This window comes from Sprattus sprattus (assembly GCF_963457725.1).
Source record: "Sprattus sprattus genome assembly, chromosome: 18".
Classification (NCBI taxonomy): Eukaryota; Metazoa; Chordata; class Actinopteri; order Clupeiformes; family Clupeidae; genus Sprattus; species Sprattus sprattus.
The window spans coordinates 15,276,339-15,292,818 of NC_137916.1; the positions used below are offsets into that span (position 1 = coordinate 15,276,339).

Here is a 16,480-nt window from a genome sequence, read left to right on the forward strand (position 1 = left end):
CCTCTGCAAATATACAACCCGGATTTAGTGAATGATGTGTACTCACTTGTAAAAGAACCCCATTCATCCCAGACAGTTAGCAGGTAAAAGGTTTCACACTGCAGCACATCTTACCACCAATCTGCTATTTCTGAAATCATTCTGTTTTTTTTTCTATTGTGTTCTTTTTCATTTATACATGACAGAATGTACTTGTATTTGGCATATCATATCCTGTTACAAGTAATAATGAATGCAATATCACTGCAAAAACTCAAAACTTGCTCTCATCAAAAGGCCACCACTAGACTGGTTCAACAAAGTTTGAATGACTTAAAAAGACTACATTTACAAAGAAGGCTTGTCAGCAACCTCAGTCTGTTCCAGTCTGTCTGCCAAACTAGGGATAATCCTAGCATTAGCTTTTTTTTTCTTAATTACAGAAATCCATACTGAATAGAAGTCAGCTGAGGATTTAAACATCACATGGAAGCCAGGATGGTGTGACTTAGTTTGAGTTCCTATTGGACAACAGTCAGCCCACCACAGCAAGTGGCTCATATATCAAGTGATGCCATCTGATTAGATAAAATTAGATTATAATAATAATAATTTTATTTTGAACGTACTTTTCATTCAAAAGAATCTCAGAGTGCCTATTAGAAACTAACTATAATAATACAATAAAATAAAAAAATTGTTAACAAGCATAATAGAAAACTTAGTGGTGCTAGATTTAACACAAGGCCAGAAATGCCTTCCTGAATAAAAAATGTTTTAAGCCTTAGGTGGTCAGGGAGGCTGTTCCAAGTGTGGCGCTGCCGAGCAAAAGGTGCTTGGTTTTGGGGACACGGAGGAGCGAGCTATTTGAAGACCTGAGGGTGCAGGTGGAGGTTTGGGGAGTAATAAATTATTGTAGGTAGGGAGGTGCATGCCCATTTATGCATGTATGGGTGAGTATAAGGACTTTGTAGTCAATCCGGAAAGAGACAGGGAGCCAGTGCAGTGAGTGTAATATTGGTGTAATGTGCTCATATTTCCAGACCTTCATCAGAATCCAGGCAGTGCTGTTTTGGATGTATTGCAGCTTCTGGATGTTCTTGCCAGTGATCCCATAGAAAAGTGAATTAGAGTAGTCCAGTCTTGAGGAGATAATGGCGTGGACAAGCTTCTCTGCATCTGATAGGGTTAAAGTGGGGCGGAGTTTGGAGATGTTTCTTAGATGATAAAAAGGTGTTTTATATGATCATTAAAGGTCAGGGGCCGTATTCACAAAGCCTTTTATCTTACCACTAGGAGTGCTCCTAACTCGTGCTAAAACCTTTTACGTAGGAGTAATTTCTTAAAAGTGATTCACAACGGCTCTGAGACCTACTCATACTAAGGATAATACCAACTCCTAAGCTTAAGATAAAAACTCCGTTGCTATGGATGACGTCCATTCTCATGCACGAGTTTAGAAGCGGTGCGTACGGTGATTGGTTGCTGACAGGCGCTCTCATTCAAAACTCAGTCCTAACATCCCCCTAACGATCCCACTAAATCAACAGAAAATAAGAGAATAACCTAGGCTTCAAATGAAGTCATATTAAATAGTTATGGATAGTGCACTTAGCAGAATGCACACGCATGATGACAATTTGTGCATCCAACGAGAATGACGCTTTGCACGTTAGAGAAAGAGAAATTGCCGAAAAAAACACGGAAATTGCATGAAATCAAGGAAGTAATAATTAAAGCTCCCTGCAAACTATTAGGTAATCAGCATATTTCCAGCCCTTAAACACTTCAAATATCAGTCCATACGGCTCTTTAAGTCCTCCTGTCATAATGGACGAAACAAGGGCGAGACGTAAGAGAAAGTCGAACTGGTCCCAGGACCAACTGTCCATGTTGGCCCAGAGTGTGCTGGAGAGGAAGGGAGTTATAAAAGCTAAATTTGGCTGTGGGGTGACCACAAAAAAGAAGCGTGAGGCATGGGAGGACATATGTGTTAACATAAATGCTTCATTCCCTGCCGTGTGTCGCTCTGTCGATGACTGCGAGAAGCGGTGGTATGCGCTCCAGTCACAATGTAGGATGGAGATTGCGGAGTGGACTTTAAAAGAGCCGTCGCGGCTACAGGTATTGTGTCACCAAAATAGGCCTCATGCGTATACTTGCATGTTGTAGTTCAGCTGTGCTCCCGGTTGTGGATTGAGGAAGGGTGTCAAAAGCCATGTCTTGCATGGATGGCCACTGTCACCCAACAAGTGGCATCTAGCAGGTACATGGTGCCACTCAAAAACCTGGCGCAGACCGCTGTCCATTAAAATGCGCGAATCGTAGAGTAGATCCAGGCCACTTTGCAACAATATCTATGATTGTGAAATTTGGATCAAACACTATCTGTGTATTAATTGAATGTACCTTTTTGCGGATTACAAAGACGTCCTTATTATTACAAAGACGTCCTAATTATTTTAATGTGTGTTCCATCGATGGCACCCACGACACCGGGCATTCCTGCAATCGCCATGAAATTGACCTTGATCCTTTGAAGTAGGCGATTGTCCAAAGGGAACCGGATAAACTGTTGAACAATGTGTGGTCTACAGAGTGCGGTGATTGTTTGATGAATGAATCGGCTTACTGATGATTGCGATATTCTGTAGTCGCTTTCGTTGCAAAGTTCCATTTTCCCCGTAGCCAAAAATCATCAAACATGTTATCAAACATTTAACTTCCGGACTGATTGGGTTGTTTCTATTAGTTGGAGACGTGATTGCATCCCGCACTAATTCTAGTAAAATGTTGATTCCTTCACGGTTTAAGCGATATCTTCTCAACAATTCAGAGTCGTTCATTGTCTCCAATACGTTGCGTCTGGCTTCAGCCATTTTAAGACTTTTTGTGAATAGGTCTTAGTGACTTAGGAGTCCTCATGAGGAGTTTTAAGCTGTCCTAGACTTAGGTGCTACTTTTAGGGATAAAATATTTTGTGAATTGCTCTTAGTAAAAAAAAATAGGAGTCCTACATTTAAGACTGACACGCCCATTATTTTTAGGAGTTTCTCCTAAATTCGCCACTTATGAGCTACTTTTAGCCCTAAGATTCTTTGTGAATACGGCCCCAGGTGAGAATCAAACCTTACTCCGACATAAGTGACTGTGGAGGAGAGGGGGATGACCTGGCTGTCGAAGGTGAGATGAGTCAAGGAGGATGACTGAACCTGGTGTGGAGTGCCAACAAGAAGTGCTTCAGTTTTGCTACTGTTGTTTAGCTGGAGAAAGTTGTTGCTCATCCATGCCTTTATCTCCCCAAGACAGCCGGTGAGACATGACTTGGCTGCAGTGGGGCTTAAGGCAGATTTAATATAAAGCTGTGTGTCATCAGCATAACAGTGGAAGGACATCCCATGTCTGCTGATGACATGACCGAGGGGGAGCATGTAAATAATGAAGAGGATGGGGCCGAGGACCAACCCTTGCGGAACACCACAGGAGACAGGGAGCTGTCTGGACTTGCAACTTCCCAGTGCGACATATTCAGTTCCAGGGACGTGCACAGGAGTGTGCTTAGGTTGCTTTGGCAACTGCCCGTTTGCCCTCCTTGAGTAAAAGTGCCCCTCAGAGGGAAATTTTTTTATTATATTTTTAATTTTTTTTTTTCCCTCGGAGGGGCGCTTTTACTTGAGTAGAGCAAACGTGCATTTGCCCAAGAATTTCATGTAGACCTAGTTTTTAAAAAATCGCCACCCGAAACATGTCATAAAGTAGCCTTCTTAACTTCCAATCGATAAGCCTATGGGCAACGAGAGTGAAAGTCAGTAGGGGGAGGGGGGAGGGGGGCATGCGCCCTCCTCTGTTTACTGTGGTACTGCATGCGACCGGCAGCTGAGCCTGCATTTTCGCCCTTAAAGGCACTCAGTGCAACTTTATATAAACATTCAATGAAAAATAAACATTCAATAACTCCATACCATTACATATCGACATTCAAGGAGCTAAGATGAGACGTCGTTGTGTGGTGAGAACTGATAGAAAATCGTAAACAACAACAATCGCCGGTGGGGAGAGGCCATTTTTCCATTGACTGGAATCCTGTTTTAATTATTGTAGGTTACAAAAAATAAAGAAAATGGCGGCGATTGTTGTTGTTATCGATTTTCTATCAGTTCTCACCACACAACGAAGTCTCATCTTTGCTCCTTGAATGTCGATATGTAATGGTATGGAGTTATTGAAACTTATTACGTGTAAAAAAGACTAGAAATTGAATGTTTATTTTTAAGCCTCGAAAGTTGCACTGGGTGCCTTTATGAAACGGTCAGGGTTGTTTTCTTCTGTGTCGATGAAAAAACTGCTTTAACGTTGTCAGAAAAGGTGAGTTTTAAGTTGTAAAAATGTATAACAAACGAACAATCATCATCATGCTTTATGAAATTAATTAACACCTTCATAAATCGAGGCTCAGTTTGCCACGTTTAGCCTAAATAATCAGATGGCTAGTTTGCCTACCAGACATCCAGCCCGTTATCACATGCTAATGTTTTGGTAGGAAAACAAGCTACATGTCTGCTGATGGTCAGTTTATAACATTTAGTTTTAACAATAAGAATAAATGATGGAAATAATGCATCACATAAATGATTTCATTCAAAATGGTTACATTTCGAAATCCTATCACTATTTTGGGTGTTGTTCTTCTTTGCTATTTCTGCCGCGGGTGGGGGTGGGGGGTGGGGGTGGGGGGTGGAGGGGGCAACCAGAGCAACTGCCCCTCAAAATTCCTGTGCTAGTCCCTGTCCCAAATGCAGTAAAGTGCATATGTATAGTGGTTATATGTAAATAAATAAGATATATACAGTATGAAATAAGATATTGAGTATGAACAGTATTGGTAGTATAGCAGTGGTAAAACTAGCAGCAATAGAAGTAGGTAGTGCAGATATGATATAAGTATATGTAAAGTGCAGGTGTAAATACCAGTCAATTAAACTTCATTTTGTTTTGCATTATCATAGTAATATTCTCCAAACGACATAGGGGCAGTGACAGAAGACTCAGAGCAATATAATAACAATATGTATAATCTTGTATTTGGAATGTTAACTGTGTAATGACATCATTAAGTCAAGATGGCTGACGGTGCTGAACATGTGCTGAATACTCCAGGCATATCTGTTAAAAACTTCTACCCAAGAAGGCCAAATCAGTCAAAAAAAAATATTTTGGCATGTAGGGGAAAGTGTGTTGAACAAATATGTGTTAAAAAAATGAAATGTGATGTAAAATATAGTTTGTACACCCTAAAAACCAACTGTCCACGTATGTGGACGTCATGCATAAGAGGTATCGGATGACGTCCACGTATGTGGACACCATGCATTAGAGGAATCGGATGACATTAAATGTAATTATATAACCTGCAATTTTTTTTATTTGCTTTGTTCAAATGAAAGAAACAATCATATATCAAACATATCAACATAAATATTGACTAAATTCCATGAAAATAATGATTTTCAACCTTGGGTATTTATTTGTTACCATCCCTTTGTTGCATGGCGTCCACGTATGTGGACAGTAAAATATATTTTTCATAAAACCATATTTAAAATCATTCTTTTTAATTCATAATTCATAAAATAATTCTAAATGAATTTCAAGTTTAGGTTCATTTTGAGTATGAATATCAATCCAAAAATAATCTAGACCATTTTTTTCATAATTCATGCATGAAAGGTCTTGGCAAAATCCTATTTTGACTCAACCAAATTAGCAGTATCACTATTTCTTTTCTTTATTTCACTATTTATTTACTTCATTGTTTTGGATATTTCACCAATGTCTTGGACTCTTTTATTAAATATGGCAAAAATGATAAAGAATCAGGAAAAATACTCTGTGGGGGAAAACACTGTTCTGTATTTGGACTGGTACCCAGCCAGTAACACTGAAATTGTGTTAATCCTCTAGAGCCAATGCTTACACAACACATGCTTTCAAAAGAGCGCTGGGCTCAAATGCAGTGCATTTATTTCATATTGAAGTTTATAGAGTGGCATGACTTTTGGCATGACATGACAAGTTTTACTTGATGTGGTGTAACAGTTAAGATTTTGTAAACACTGTGTTTTTATCTGAACCAGCAGGGTTTTTTTCAAAGTCAATGTATATGACAGATTGTAAATGCTGATACATTGTTCCAGAGCAAAGTCATGACCTGAATGCTTTAACCTACCACTGTTTTAAACCTATTGCAAAGAGATGCAACATGTTGGAAACTAAACAGTGTTGTGATATTATGATATGATGCAGTGGACGACTGTGGAAATACTTTTGCGCATTAAGCAACAAACAAAAATGTTTTGTTTTTTGTTTTTTTATTAACTTTATTCTATTTCCACAAGGAGAACATTTCTTGGACACTTAGGTTTAATTTTTCTTTCTGTAATGTAACCAAGTAAAAGCAGAGTCTTGGTTGCTGGAAAAAAAACAATCGACAGGGCAACAGGAAAGGACATCTAGGATCATGCCTCCCGTTCATAGATCCGCACAGCCACCACATCATTCATGACACATTTCTGGAAAGAAAGCGAGATACAGCAGTGTTGAAATGATGGGCTTGCAGTCACTTATATTTTGGGCAGACTTGACCGATGTCGGCAAAAAGCTGTCCATTCTAGACATACAAAAATGGATGACATTTTAGACAGAACATTCACTTAAGCAACAGAGCTATTCATTCTGGGTCAAGAAAGTATGCAAGTACAGCTTTCAAAGGATTAGTACGTAGGCTAAATTCTTTCATTACATTCCTGGGATACGCAAAAGATTTACCTGCTTTTTCAGCAAAACTGACCACAGCACATTAACGGCTTTTGTAGTGACCATGTGTTTATTTTCACTATTCGTCATGTTAATCATTAAATGCTCAACATGATGTGGCACGGTGGCTCAGGTGCTTGCACTGCTGTGTCCTTTGTCGTCTCCATATATCCACGTGTGTGTTGCAGTGTGTCGCTTGTGCCATTAAAATCTGGCAAATACCAAGATTGTTCAAAAACTTTCTATGGCTTACCGCAACCAGTTTTCCATCCTGCAAGTCTCTTTCAACTGTGGTTTCCTTGCCATCCCACATCTGTTTATGCACAAGTTTACCATTTTCCAAGGTAATCACACTCTGAGAAAGACAGCATATAGTATTTTGTATAAGAGCTATGAAGTAACATTCCATTTTAATGAGCTACATCAAAGGTTATCCTTTAAGCACTCACCTTAGTATGTCTGTCATCTGTAGTGATTTCATCAAATTCTTCATTCAATTTGAATTTGATCTCTGTGGTCTTGAACGTGCTTTTACCCTTAATAGATATGACTCCCTGGTCGTCCACACTGATAATTAGACTTGGCTTGACCAAGTTTCCCATTTGGCGAGTAGCAAAGCTCATACCTGTTTTCAAAAGATGGCTTTATAATTAAAATTGACATTAAATGTACAATTCTAACAATAAATCTACTGCAACCAAGGCAATGGATTTTGGAATAAATATATTAGGCACATATAGCTTTGTGAACACACTGAAATTAATTGTAACCACAAAACAACATTATGGTCATTGTCTTTAGTGAGCTGATCTTACCTACTGCCTTCATGTATTCGTCAAAGTTCTCACTGCTGGTCAATGCCCATGTTCCTACAAACTGTTCAACCATTTTGATATAGGCCCCTGGGTATTTGTGTTAATACAGCTGTCTACCTTCCGCGATGTACGAACAGCGAACTACTTGTCATGCTTAAATTTAAAGAGATCTACAGCACACGTGTCAACTTTTGCAAACCAATCAGTTCAATAAAAGCCAGTATCAAATGATTTCATAGGCGCAAACAATGAGGAGATTATGGGTGCGCGTCCACATACAATCCACGAGGCATTGTGCACTGTTTCTAACGAGACAACTATGGTGCAGAGGGCTTACCTAGAGGAACGAGTTCGCTGAAAAAGAACAAAGCAAACCTTGTTTTTCAAAGACAGTTTGATTACTTAAGCCTGTAAATGGGTATAGCCTACCGCAAAAAAAAGGGTAATTAATATGTATCCTGACTGCATCAAATTGACTCCATATGAGGTGCAAAAACAGTGCTATTAGCAAAACACATAATGGTCTAGAGTAGACCTATGATTGAAAATCAACTTGAACATTTTAAACGTCGTACATATGAAGACTACACCGTAGTCCTCCCAAAAGAAACCACTAGATGGCACTGTATATCATGAACATCTCCAGTAGTACTGGATTTATATGTAAAATCTCACTGACTTAGTTTTCCACTATAGTGGAAGTATTTTGCTAAACAGTCTTGTTGCAGGAGACTGAAATGTATATACAACTACAGTCCTGTAACCTTTGTGCAACATAAGCGTGTTTGTTTTAGGAACAAGGTGTGTGTAGACAGTATCTGTAAGTACAATAAAGTATATTTACACAGACGAGGATTAACTTGACCTGCACAGTACTCAGCTGCAAATTCATTTCTGTCCACAGTTCATGAAAATCATAACCCCTACCCTACTTACAATTGCTTTCCTCGCTAGAACCCTTGACCTGCAGTGCTTTAAAAAGTCATAATTATTAAATGACTCTATTAAGAGTAGAATTGAGTATGCAGTGTTTTGCAAAGACTGTTATGTTATTGAAAACTGTATGCAAATGACTGTGTTGTGTAATAATAGGAAAAGGGGTTGGTGAAGTTCCTCGAAAGCTAATTGTGGACTTTGTGTGTAATCAGAATGGTTTACTGAGACAGGCTGGTACATTGTTGCAGGGGGAGCTCTATTATTTGGCTGTGCTGTAAATTTCACAATTATAAGACTATTTCTGTTCAACCTGAAGAGGGAGCCCTCGGCTAAAGGTGCGATCTGAGAGATTCAGTTGAAATACAAGCCAAGCTGAAAAGTTTCATAATCTTTTCTGACAATATCTAATAAGCTGTAATTTTTCACAAAACTGCCCCACTGCTGGCAAATGGGGACTGCAGCCAATTATCTGTAGCCCTATCTAGCTGGCTATGTGAGTTTATTGTCTATTCATAGGACAAAGAGGCAGTTCTGACACCATCCCCCATGACCCCAGCAGTCAACTCCAGCTCCCCTGGCACAGCAGGGGCTTGGGTCCTTGATCCACTGGCCCATGTGACCCCTCCTCTCCTACCATAACATCAGCTCAGTCTTGGAGAGGGACAGTAACGGGCTGAACAAGACACAGAACCTCACAAAGCAGCCACATTCATCAATGTTAATTTGTATTCAGACTTTAAAGTCTACAACTATGTCTCTTTTGTGGTATATATACAGTGCTGCTTGAAAGTATGTGAGCAGTTTAGAGTTTTCTGTTGTTTTACCATGATTATTCTATTTTATCATCACCAATTTTCCATGTATGAAATGTCAGATTTATGTTTGTCAATTTCATGTACTTATTTAGAGGGAATTGTGTGAGTAGCCAAAAATCTATCTGAAACATGGAATAAGTGTATGTGCAAAAGTAAGTGAACCCCCAGTTGCATTTGTGAAGTCAATTAGGTAATAGATTTGGTGTAACACATTTGGATGCTTAGTCAATTAAGCAAACCAATCAAATAAGACATCCTAAGGAAAAGGGTTGGGCAACACTGATTAAAAGAGAGAGGAAACCAACCAAACTACTGTAGTAGCAAAGTGTACCCACACAGATCAACAAAGCAGAGCGGAAAGGAAGTGTCCGAGAACATCAGGAAGAAGGTACTGATAGACCATCAGTCTGGGTAAAGCTATAAGATCATCTCCAAAAGATTCCAGATTTACAAATGGAGGGCATTCAATATGACCACAACTCTGCCTAGAAGTGGAAACCCATCAAGACCATCACCAAGAAGCACCAGAAGAATAATAAATCAGGTAAAAGCCAACCCACACATCACCGCTAAAGCAGGGGTCTCAAACTCCAATTACCTGGGGGCCGATGAGCATCCAGTCTGGTCGTTGGGGGGCCAGATTTTACGGCTAACGTTGGGGTGGCCCATTTAATTCAATGGAACTTTTCTATTTAGTTTTAAATCAAAAGAACTTTGCGGAAATTGGCCCATGGGCCTGAGTTTGAGACCCCTCCTCTAAAGAGTTGCGGACCTCTCTGGCAGCATCTGGGGTAAATGTTCATAGGTCGACAATCAGACGATTTGGCAAGGTCTCTGACAAGGAGCTTCTGACCTATAAACAGAATATCATTCTGGATACAAATGGGACTGCTGTTATTTTTCACAATCATGGATGTGTTGTTTTTGCTGCCACTTTAAGATCATCTGTTGAATAGTAACATCTTGTGCATCTGTTCCTGGCCTAGAGAACTTTGAGTTTCTGAACGTTGCATATCAGTAGCAAATTTGTCGGGTATTTAGAATATGCACTCTGGATATTACTCAGTGTATTATGAACAGTCTACACAAGCTGAATGTGTGTTGCCAAAACACTTGTGACATCTGGTACAATGTTACAGGGTGGCCCTCCTGTATGTGGTCACCCAAAACTGCTTGTTTGAGATCAACTGTAAATTTAAGACTTTGTACACAGACACGATATGCAGTCAGTGTTTGAGATCAAAGTACAGTCCTGGAATCAGGCACAAGCCCTTTTTATTTAAGCAGTTTCTGCTTCATGGTCTAGCAGTAGATCTTTCCCCCACAAGCTCCCTGCCAGAGACCTTGCAAAATTGGAAAAGATCGCCAAGTCCCACAAGCAGTCATCTTTGCCAATGTGTTTCCACAAAAACCCTTACATCAGATAGGGGTCATGGGGGACAGACGACACCATGGGATTAAACTCTATACGCTACTGAATACACTTTGATTTCATACCTCCTATCAATTTTGGTAATACAGGACAAACATGCATTTCAGTGGACAGCATAAGACATAAAGTAGAGCTTGATGCCAAGGGAAGGTACAAGAACTATTCCCAGCAAGGTAAATGGGAGGGGAGGGGGGATTCTGTAGAGATTCAGCATTTTCAAAATATCTGAAATCAACCTTTCAGACATAACTGATATCAAAAACAGTTGCTCTGAAAAAGATTAAGGCAAATTGCTTGTGTGTGTGTGTGTGTGTGTGTTGGTCCAACAAACAAGTTTACTTCAGGCGTGTGTGCGTTATAAAGGCCTTTATCAAAGGCCACCAAATGTTTGTCTTAGCAGTGGATTAACCAAAAACACAAATTAAAAAGCCATATTTCAAATTACTCAGAAAAGGACATTTTTAATTAAAGCACACTGCTTTATATAGCACACAGTCGTGGTCCCATAAGCAAACTTCTTGTTTATCCATTTTACATTGCCAGCCAAAAACAAAGAACTGGAAACGTCGTGGGCAGTACTTAAAAAAAAACTATCTAATCAATCATGCCTCCCGTTCATAGGTCCTCACAGACACCACATCGTTCATTATGCATTTCTGTAAGGGAAAACACAATTTGTTAAAACACGATATTCCATCTTATTTGAATGTTCATACGACAATTATTAAAATGACAAGGCCCAAGGATATAACCGTCCATTAATGATTAAGATCATGCTACACCCCCCAGCATGGGCTAGGCCCGCGCATTTTGAGTCATGACTGCAGTCACAGCTTGTTTTTTTGAGCCAAGCCGAGTGAGTAATCAAGAGCATCGATGCCAAGAGTGAGTGCAAGCAAAAAAGTGCAGGCGTGCACTTAATTCATGGGCAAGGCAGAGGTTCACGGACTTCCTAGGTCAGCATTAGCCACACCACCCCCCACCCTCTAGCAAGGCTGCAAACAATCTGTGCAAATAATCGATGGTCTGCACCAGCGATTCATACTTTTAAAGAACCATAGGAAATTCAATCTTGTGCATGCGATAGACGAGTGAAAAACTTGGCTATTAGGTCAAGTCATTTTAACGGAGTGGCTAGCTTACCGCAATGAGTTTTCCCTCTTGAAGATCTCGTTCTATCGTGGTTTCCTTGCCATCCCATGACTGTTTCTGCACGAGTTTTCCGTTTTCCAAAGTAATCACCGTCTATTAAGGAAAGCACGGTTTCAGAATGTCGTCAAAGAGCACCATGATACCATATGTTATGGGGCGACGTTAACATAACGCTGGATAAACTCACCTTTGTTCGTCGGTCATCAGCAGTCGTTTCATCAAACTCCTCGTCCAACTTGAATTTGATTTCGACCGTCTTGAACGTGCTTTGAGATTTCAATGAGACGACTCCCTGGTCGTCTACGCTGAACACCAGGTTTGGCTTTACGAGGTTCCCCATCTGGCGGGTAGCAAAACCCACACCTAGAAAAAAAAAAAAAAAGCATTGTAGTAGCTGCACCTGCTTGCCATGAGACAATAGACAATGTGTTTCAATGCTAGCTGTGTCTTTCACTAGTTAAAGCGAGGCCGTTGGCTGAGCATGGCTAACGTTACAAACATTAGAAGCTGTCTGGAAAATATAGTAACAGTACTACACGTCACAAATAAAAGTCCAGACCAACAGGCAACCAATATAAAACCACCCATTTGCTGTCTTACCTATCGCCTTCATGTATTCATCAAAATTATCACTGCTTGTCAGTTTCCACGTTCCAACAAATTGCTCAACCATTTTGCAGAAGGAAGTCAACTTCGAAAGATACAGTCCTTATAACGTTCCTACAACGGGCTCCAGAATTCTTCTTCACAGTGCCACGCCTGAATTTAAAGAGGTTGCTACATGTTCTAAGCGGAACGAACCAATCAATTCAATAAAACGCGGTTTCAGAGATTTCATAGGCTTAGACAACGAGGAGGAGGAGGCTTGGTAGGTGTTCTGATAGGCCATGGGCACCTAAATCTAGTTTACAAAAGCGTATCATTTGTCCTACATTTTGATGTGAAGATTCTCTTGTCTGACAATCAATGGACACGTGACTGCGTTTCTCTATGATTTGTTTCTCACAATTTAAACATCAAATGCTAATTAACTCCGATTTAAAGCATAAGTAAATGCAAACATTGTAATCAAATATGACTGACCATATTTTAACTTCACAATTAAAAGCAGCTTGTACCGGACGTCCTCTTTAAGCCTACTCTTTTCGAGACCTAAAAATGCGTCTGGCAGGGATTCCAAAATCGTCCAGTATTTTGCCTCGTCGGATATTTGTGTTTATCTAGGATTTTCACAAACTAGTTATTACACCCTTACAAGTTTTGGAAAGGGTATCTCTCTTACGTTTCACCTTCTTGCGCGAGCTCTGACTGTAGAGAGAACTGTAATTGGTCGAGCGCCTTCTCAGTGTTGCCAGATGTACGATAAATATCCTCCAAATACGATCATTTTGAGCATTTGGTACGATACTTCGCCATTTCTAATCTGGCAACACCGAGCACCTTGCCGCCTCATTGCATTGTTTACAACAGCACATAACATGTGCATGTGAAAAGATGTAAAAACTTCGTCGTGGGGGAGGGGCCGTGGTCATCTGCATCTCAACAAGATGTCAAAACTCCCCCGGCATGCTATACACACTACCCCGCCCCCTCCCCCGCAACGAATGGTCTTCCTTTTCACAAACTCAAATCTTGTCACCCTATTTTATGGGAGATTTCGCTTGCATAGATTCATAGACTAATATCCAGTATAGCAGGTTTAGCTACACTTCAAAAACAGGAATCACCAAATGCAAGTGACAACATGCAGTTGCAAATATCATTATGCAATAACCATTGGGTTTGCACAAATTAACTATTTGGGAGGCCTGTGTGACTTGTACTACTGTACTCCCCTCAGTGACTGACAAGCATGTAAGAAGGCAGAGTGGATTGCACGTGAGCATTCTATAGGGTGAGGTCAGGGGGACACTGAGGACATGCCTGTCAGATGTCCATGACCTTTCCAAAACCATGTTTTATGTATGTTCATGCAACATTCAATATTTAATTCTGTTTTACTTGCATTGAGGAGAAATACCCAAACCCCACATCCACAAGAACCAGCAATCTAATTGTTTGAATGTCTTTTCAACCTTCGAATAGCCACACATAGAAGTTATTTATTTAACTTTCTGTGAAATTGTAAATACAATTTTAGTTTGACTTGCAGCACTTGTAATTTTCAAGGCATGTTGAAATACACGCCACCAAACTCCAATATTCATGTGCAATCTATGCCTCTTTTTATTTATTTGCCCATGAAAAATACCTGCAAAACACCTAATAAAAAATACCCTGATGCATGTGCAGAGACATGTCAGGAATTTCAATTGTGCAGTATGTTTGAAACAACACAACTACGTGCATACTGATATTGGGAAAGGCAAAATCATTTTTCTCACATTATGTGGTCTTGAGTGTTTTCTGTAACAAATAAGACTCTCAAAGAGTCATTACTGAGTGCTCCCCACTTGCTTACTGACAAACCTGAGTTTAAGGGCAGCAGCAAAAACAAATGCCGGTCAAATATCATTGAGACACAGAAGTGGCACCTTAGTGAACGCACATTGATTTACCTATTTCTTGTAGCAGCCAGATAGTGCTTGCTGCAAGAAAATACAGTATATCCTGTGAGTGAACATGAGAATCATGATCAGCAGTTGCTATCCAAAATGGTAATCTTATCATGGTAACAACGGAAAGGTCCCCGCACTGGATTTGGTCAGACATGGGGTCAGGAAGCAAACCGAGGTGTGAGTGACTGCAAATAATGATAGTATGCGAATGGGGGAGGCCATTGAGAACCATCTCAGTCAGAGAAACTTGATAATCATACAGAACAGCAAAAGGTTGCCAGACCTATTCGCATTTGAAGCCTAGCTGATTTACATTAGAAGCCTTGGAGGTGTTTTAAACAATATATCCGGCTAGAGTTGGATATGCTTGTGGTTCAGACCTACACCGCTGAATCCAGAGTATGTTCCACCTGCTTCGTTACTGGACTTTACTAGAATAAAGATTGCTGCATCAACAACAAAGAAACGTCCTTCTTTTTTTTGCTCAGACACAAAATGTCTCTTCTATTCACCTGGGCTATGTAATAAACAATTAAAATATTAACACAATTCAGTGATGCTAACCAAACAGTAAATTGTAAACCAAAGTGAATGGTATCACTGTCTGTCAGTTATATTTTGTGCATACTGCACAGTGAAGAGATTGTGTGGAGTCTGAAGTTCGGCAAATAATGCTTATATTGCGTCTAGAAGCAGGTCTTTACATGTTTCACTTTGGACTAGTGGAACATGCACGCATGCCACTGCAAACAGAGTAGGTGTGTATTATTGATTTAACATAGCAGCTGAATCATCTAAATCCCCACAACTTCAAACTACGTGGACGAATACTGTATAAGGTACAGCACAATTTTGAATACAAATACATGCTGAGTATATTAGCACATTTCAAATATAAATACATATTGATATAATCCTCTAAAATGACAAGAGCTGTATCAGTATTTCCCATTCCTCTTTCACACTTGTGTGTGAATCAAGGGGACCAATCTGGCTGGGTTCGGTGTCTGTCAACAACCTTGTCATGGTCAAAGGCTTAACTATTTTTCCCTTATATGGTCCCTATATATCCCTAGTGTCTGACCAATAATAAAAAATGGAAGCAAAAGGCTTTTGGAAAAATCTACCAAATATATACAACCCCAAATCAGAAAAAGTTAGGACGGTATAGAAAATGCAAATAAAAAAAGAACGCAGTGATTTATAAATGTACCTTGACTTGTATTTCATTGCAGACAGTATGAACTAGGGGTGGGTATTGCCAAAGAAGTCACGATTCGATTCGTATCACGATTCACATGCCACGATGCGATTCTATCACGATGCATCGCGATACTTGAATTATTGCAATGCATTGCGATGCATTGCGAATTTTCACTGAACACTGCTAGAAAAAAATGAAGCCATTACCAGTGGCTGACTGGCTGTGTATGATCTGGATAGTGTGTTCAATTGATAACTCAAAGCAACTCAGTTCATACATAGCTGTATTCATTTAAACGACTTTTGGAGGTTACTTGACACAAATATTATTATTTAGTTTGTTTATGAATGACTTGTCGCAGTATCGCGCGGCCGGAAATGCTTGATGTTCGCCAACCATTCATGCAATTTAAAAAAAAAAAAAAAAAATTTTTTTTTTTTTTAATTAATAATCGATACTTGGCGTCAACAATCGATGCAGTACATCGTGAAAATTCGAATCGCGATGCATCGTCATGACGATTATTTGGCACACCCCTAGTATGAACACAAGATATTTCATGTTTTGTCAGGTAAACTTCATTTAATTTGTAAATGCACATCCATTGCTGCCATTCAGGCAACACATTCCATAAAAAGGTGGACAGGGGCAATTTAGGGTACTGAGGTAGAATAATTCAATAATAATGTGATTTGAAACTGGTGATGTCCACATGTCAGGATCCTGCTGTGTCTTTGTGTTTCCTTGTTCCCGACATGTGCTTTCCACTGTTTGTT

General features: G+C 39.8%; 1 protein-coding gene across 1 annotated transcript; it reads right to left on the minus strand.

The window, feature by feature from the left end:
- Nucleotides 1–6,494: 6,494 nt before the first annotated feature.
- On the minus strand, nucleotides 6,495–12,667 carry fabp4b (fatty acid binding protein 4b; the record flags this gene model as incomplete). The annotated part of the gene is made up of 10 exons (XM_080856174.1): nucleotides 12,543–12,667; nucleotides 12,130–12,305; nucleotides 11,934–12,035; nucleotides 11,399–11,446; nucleotides 9,178–9,194; nucleotides 7,945–7,961; nucleotides 7,608–7,694; nucleotides 7,242–7,417; nucleotides 7,046–7,147; nucleotides 6,495–6,548 (listed from the first exon to the last, which is right to left on the minus strand). Exons 1-10 carry the CDS (start codon nucleotides 12,613–12,615, stop codon nucleotides 6,495–6,497), a joined length of 852 nt encoding a protein of 283 aa, XP_080712300.1. The 5' UTR covers nucleotides 12,616–12,667.
- Between the last annotated feature and the right edge of the window lie 3,813 nt (nucleotides 12,668–16,480).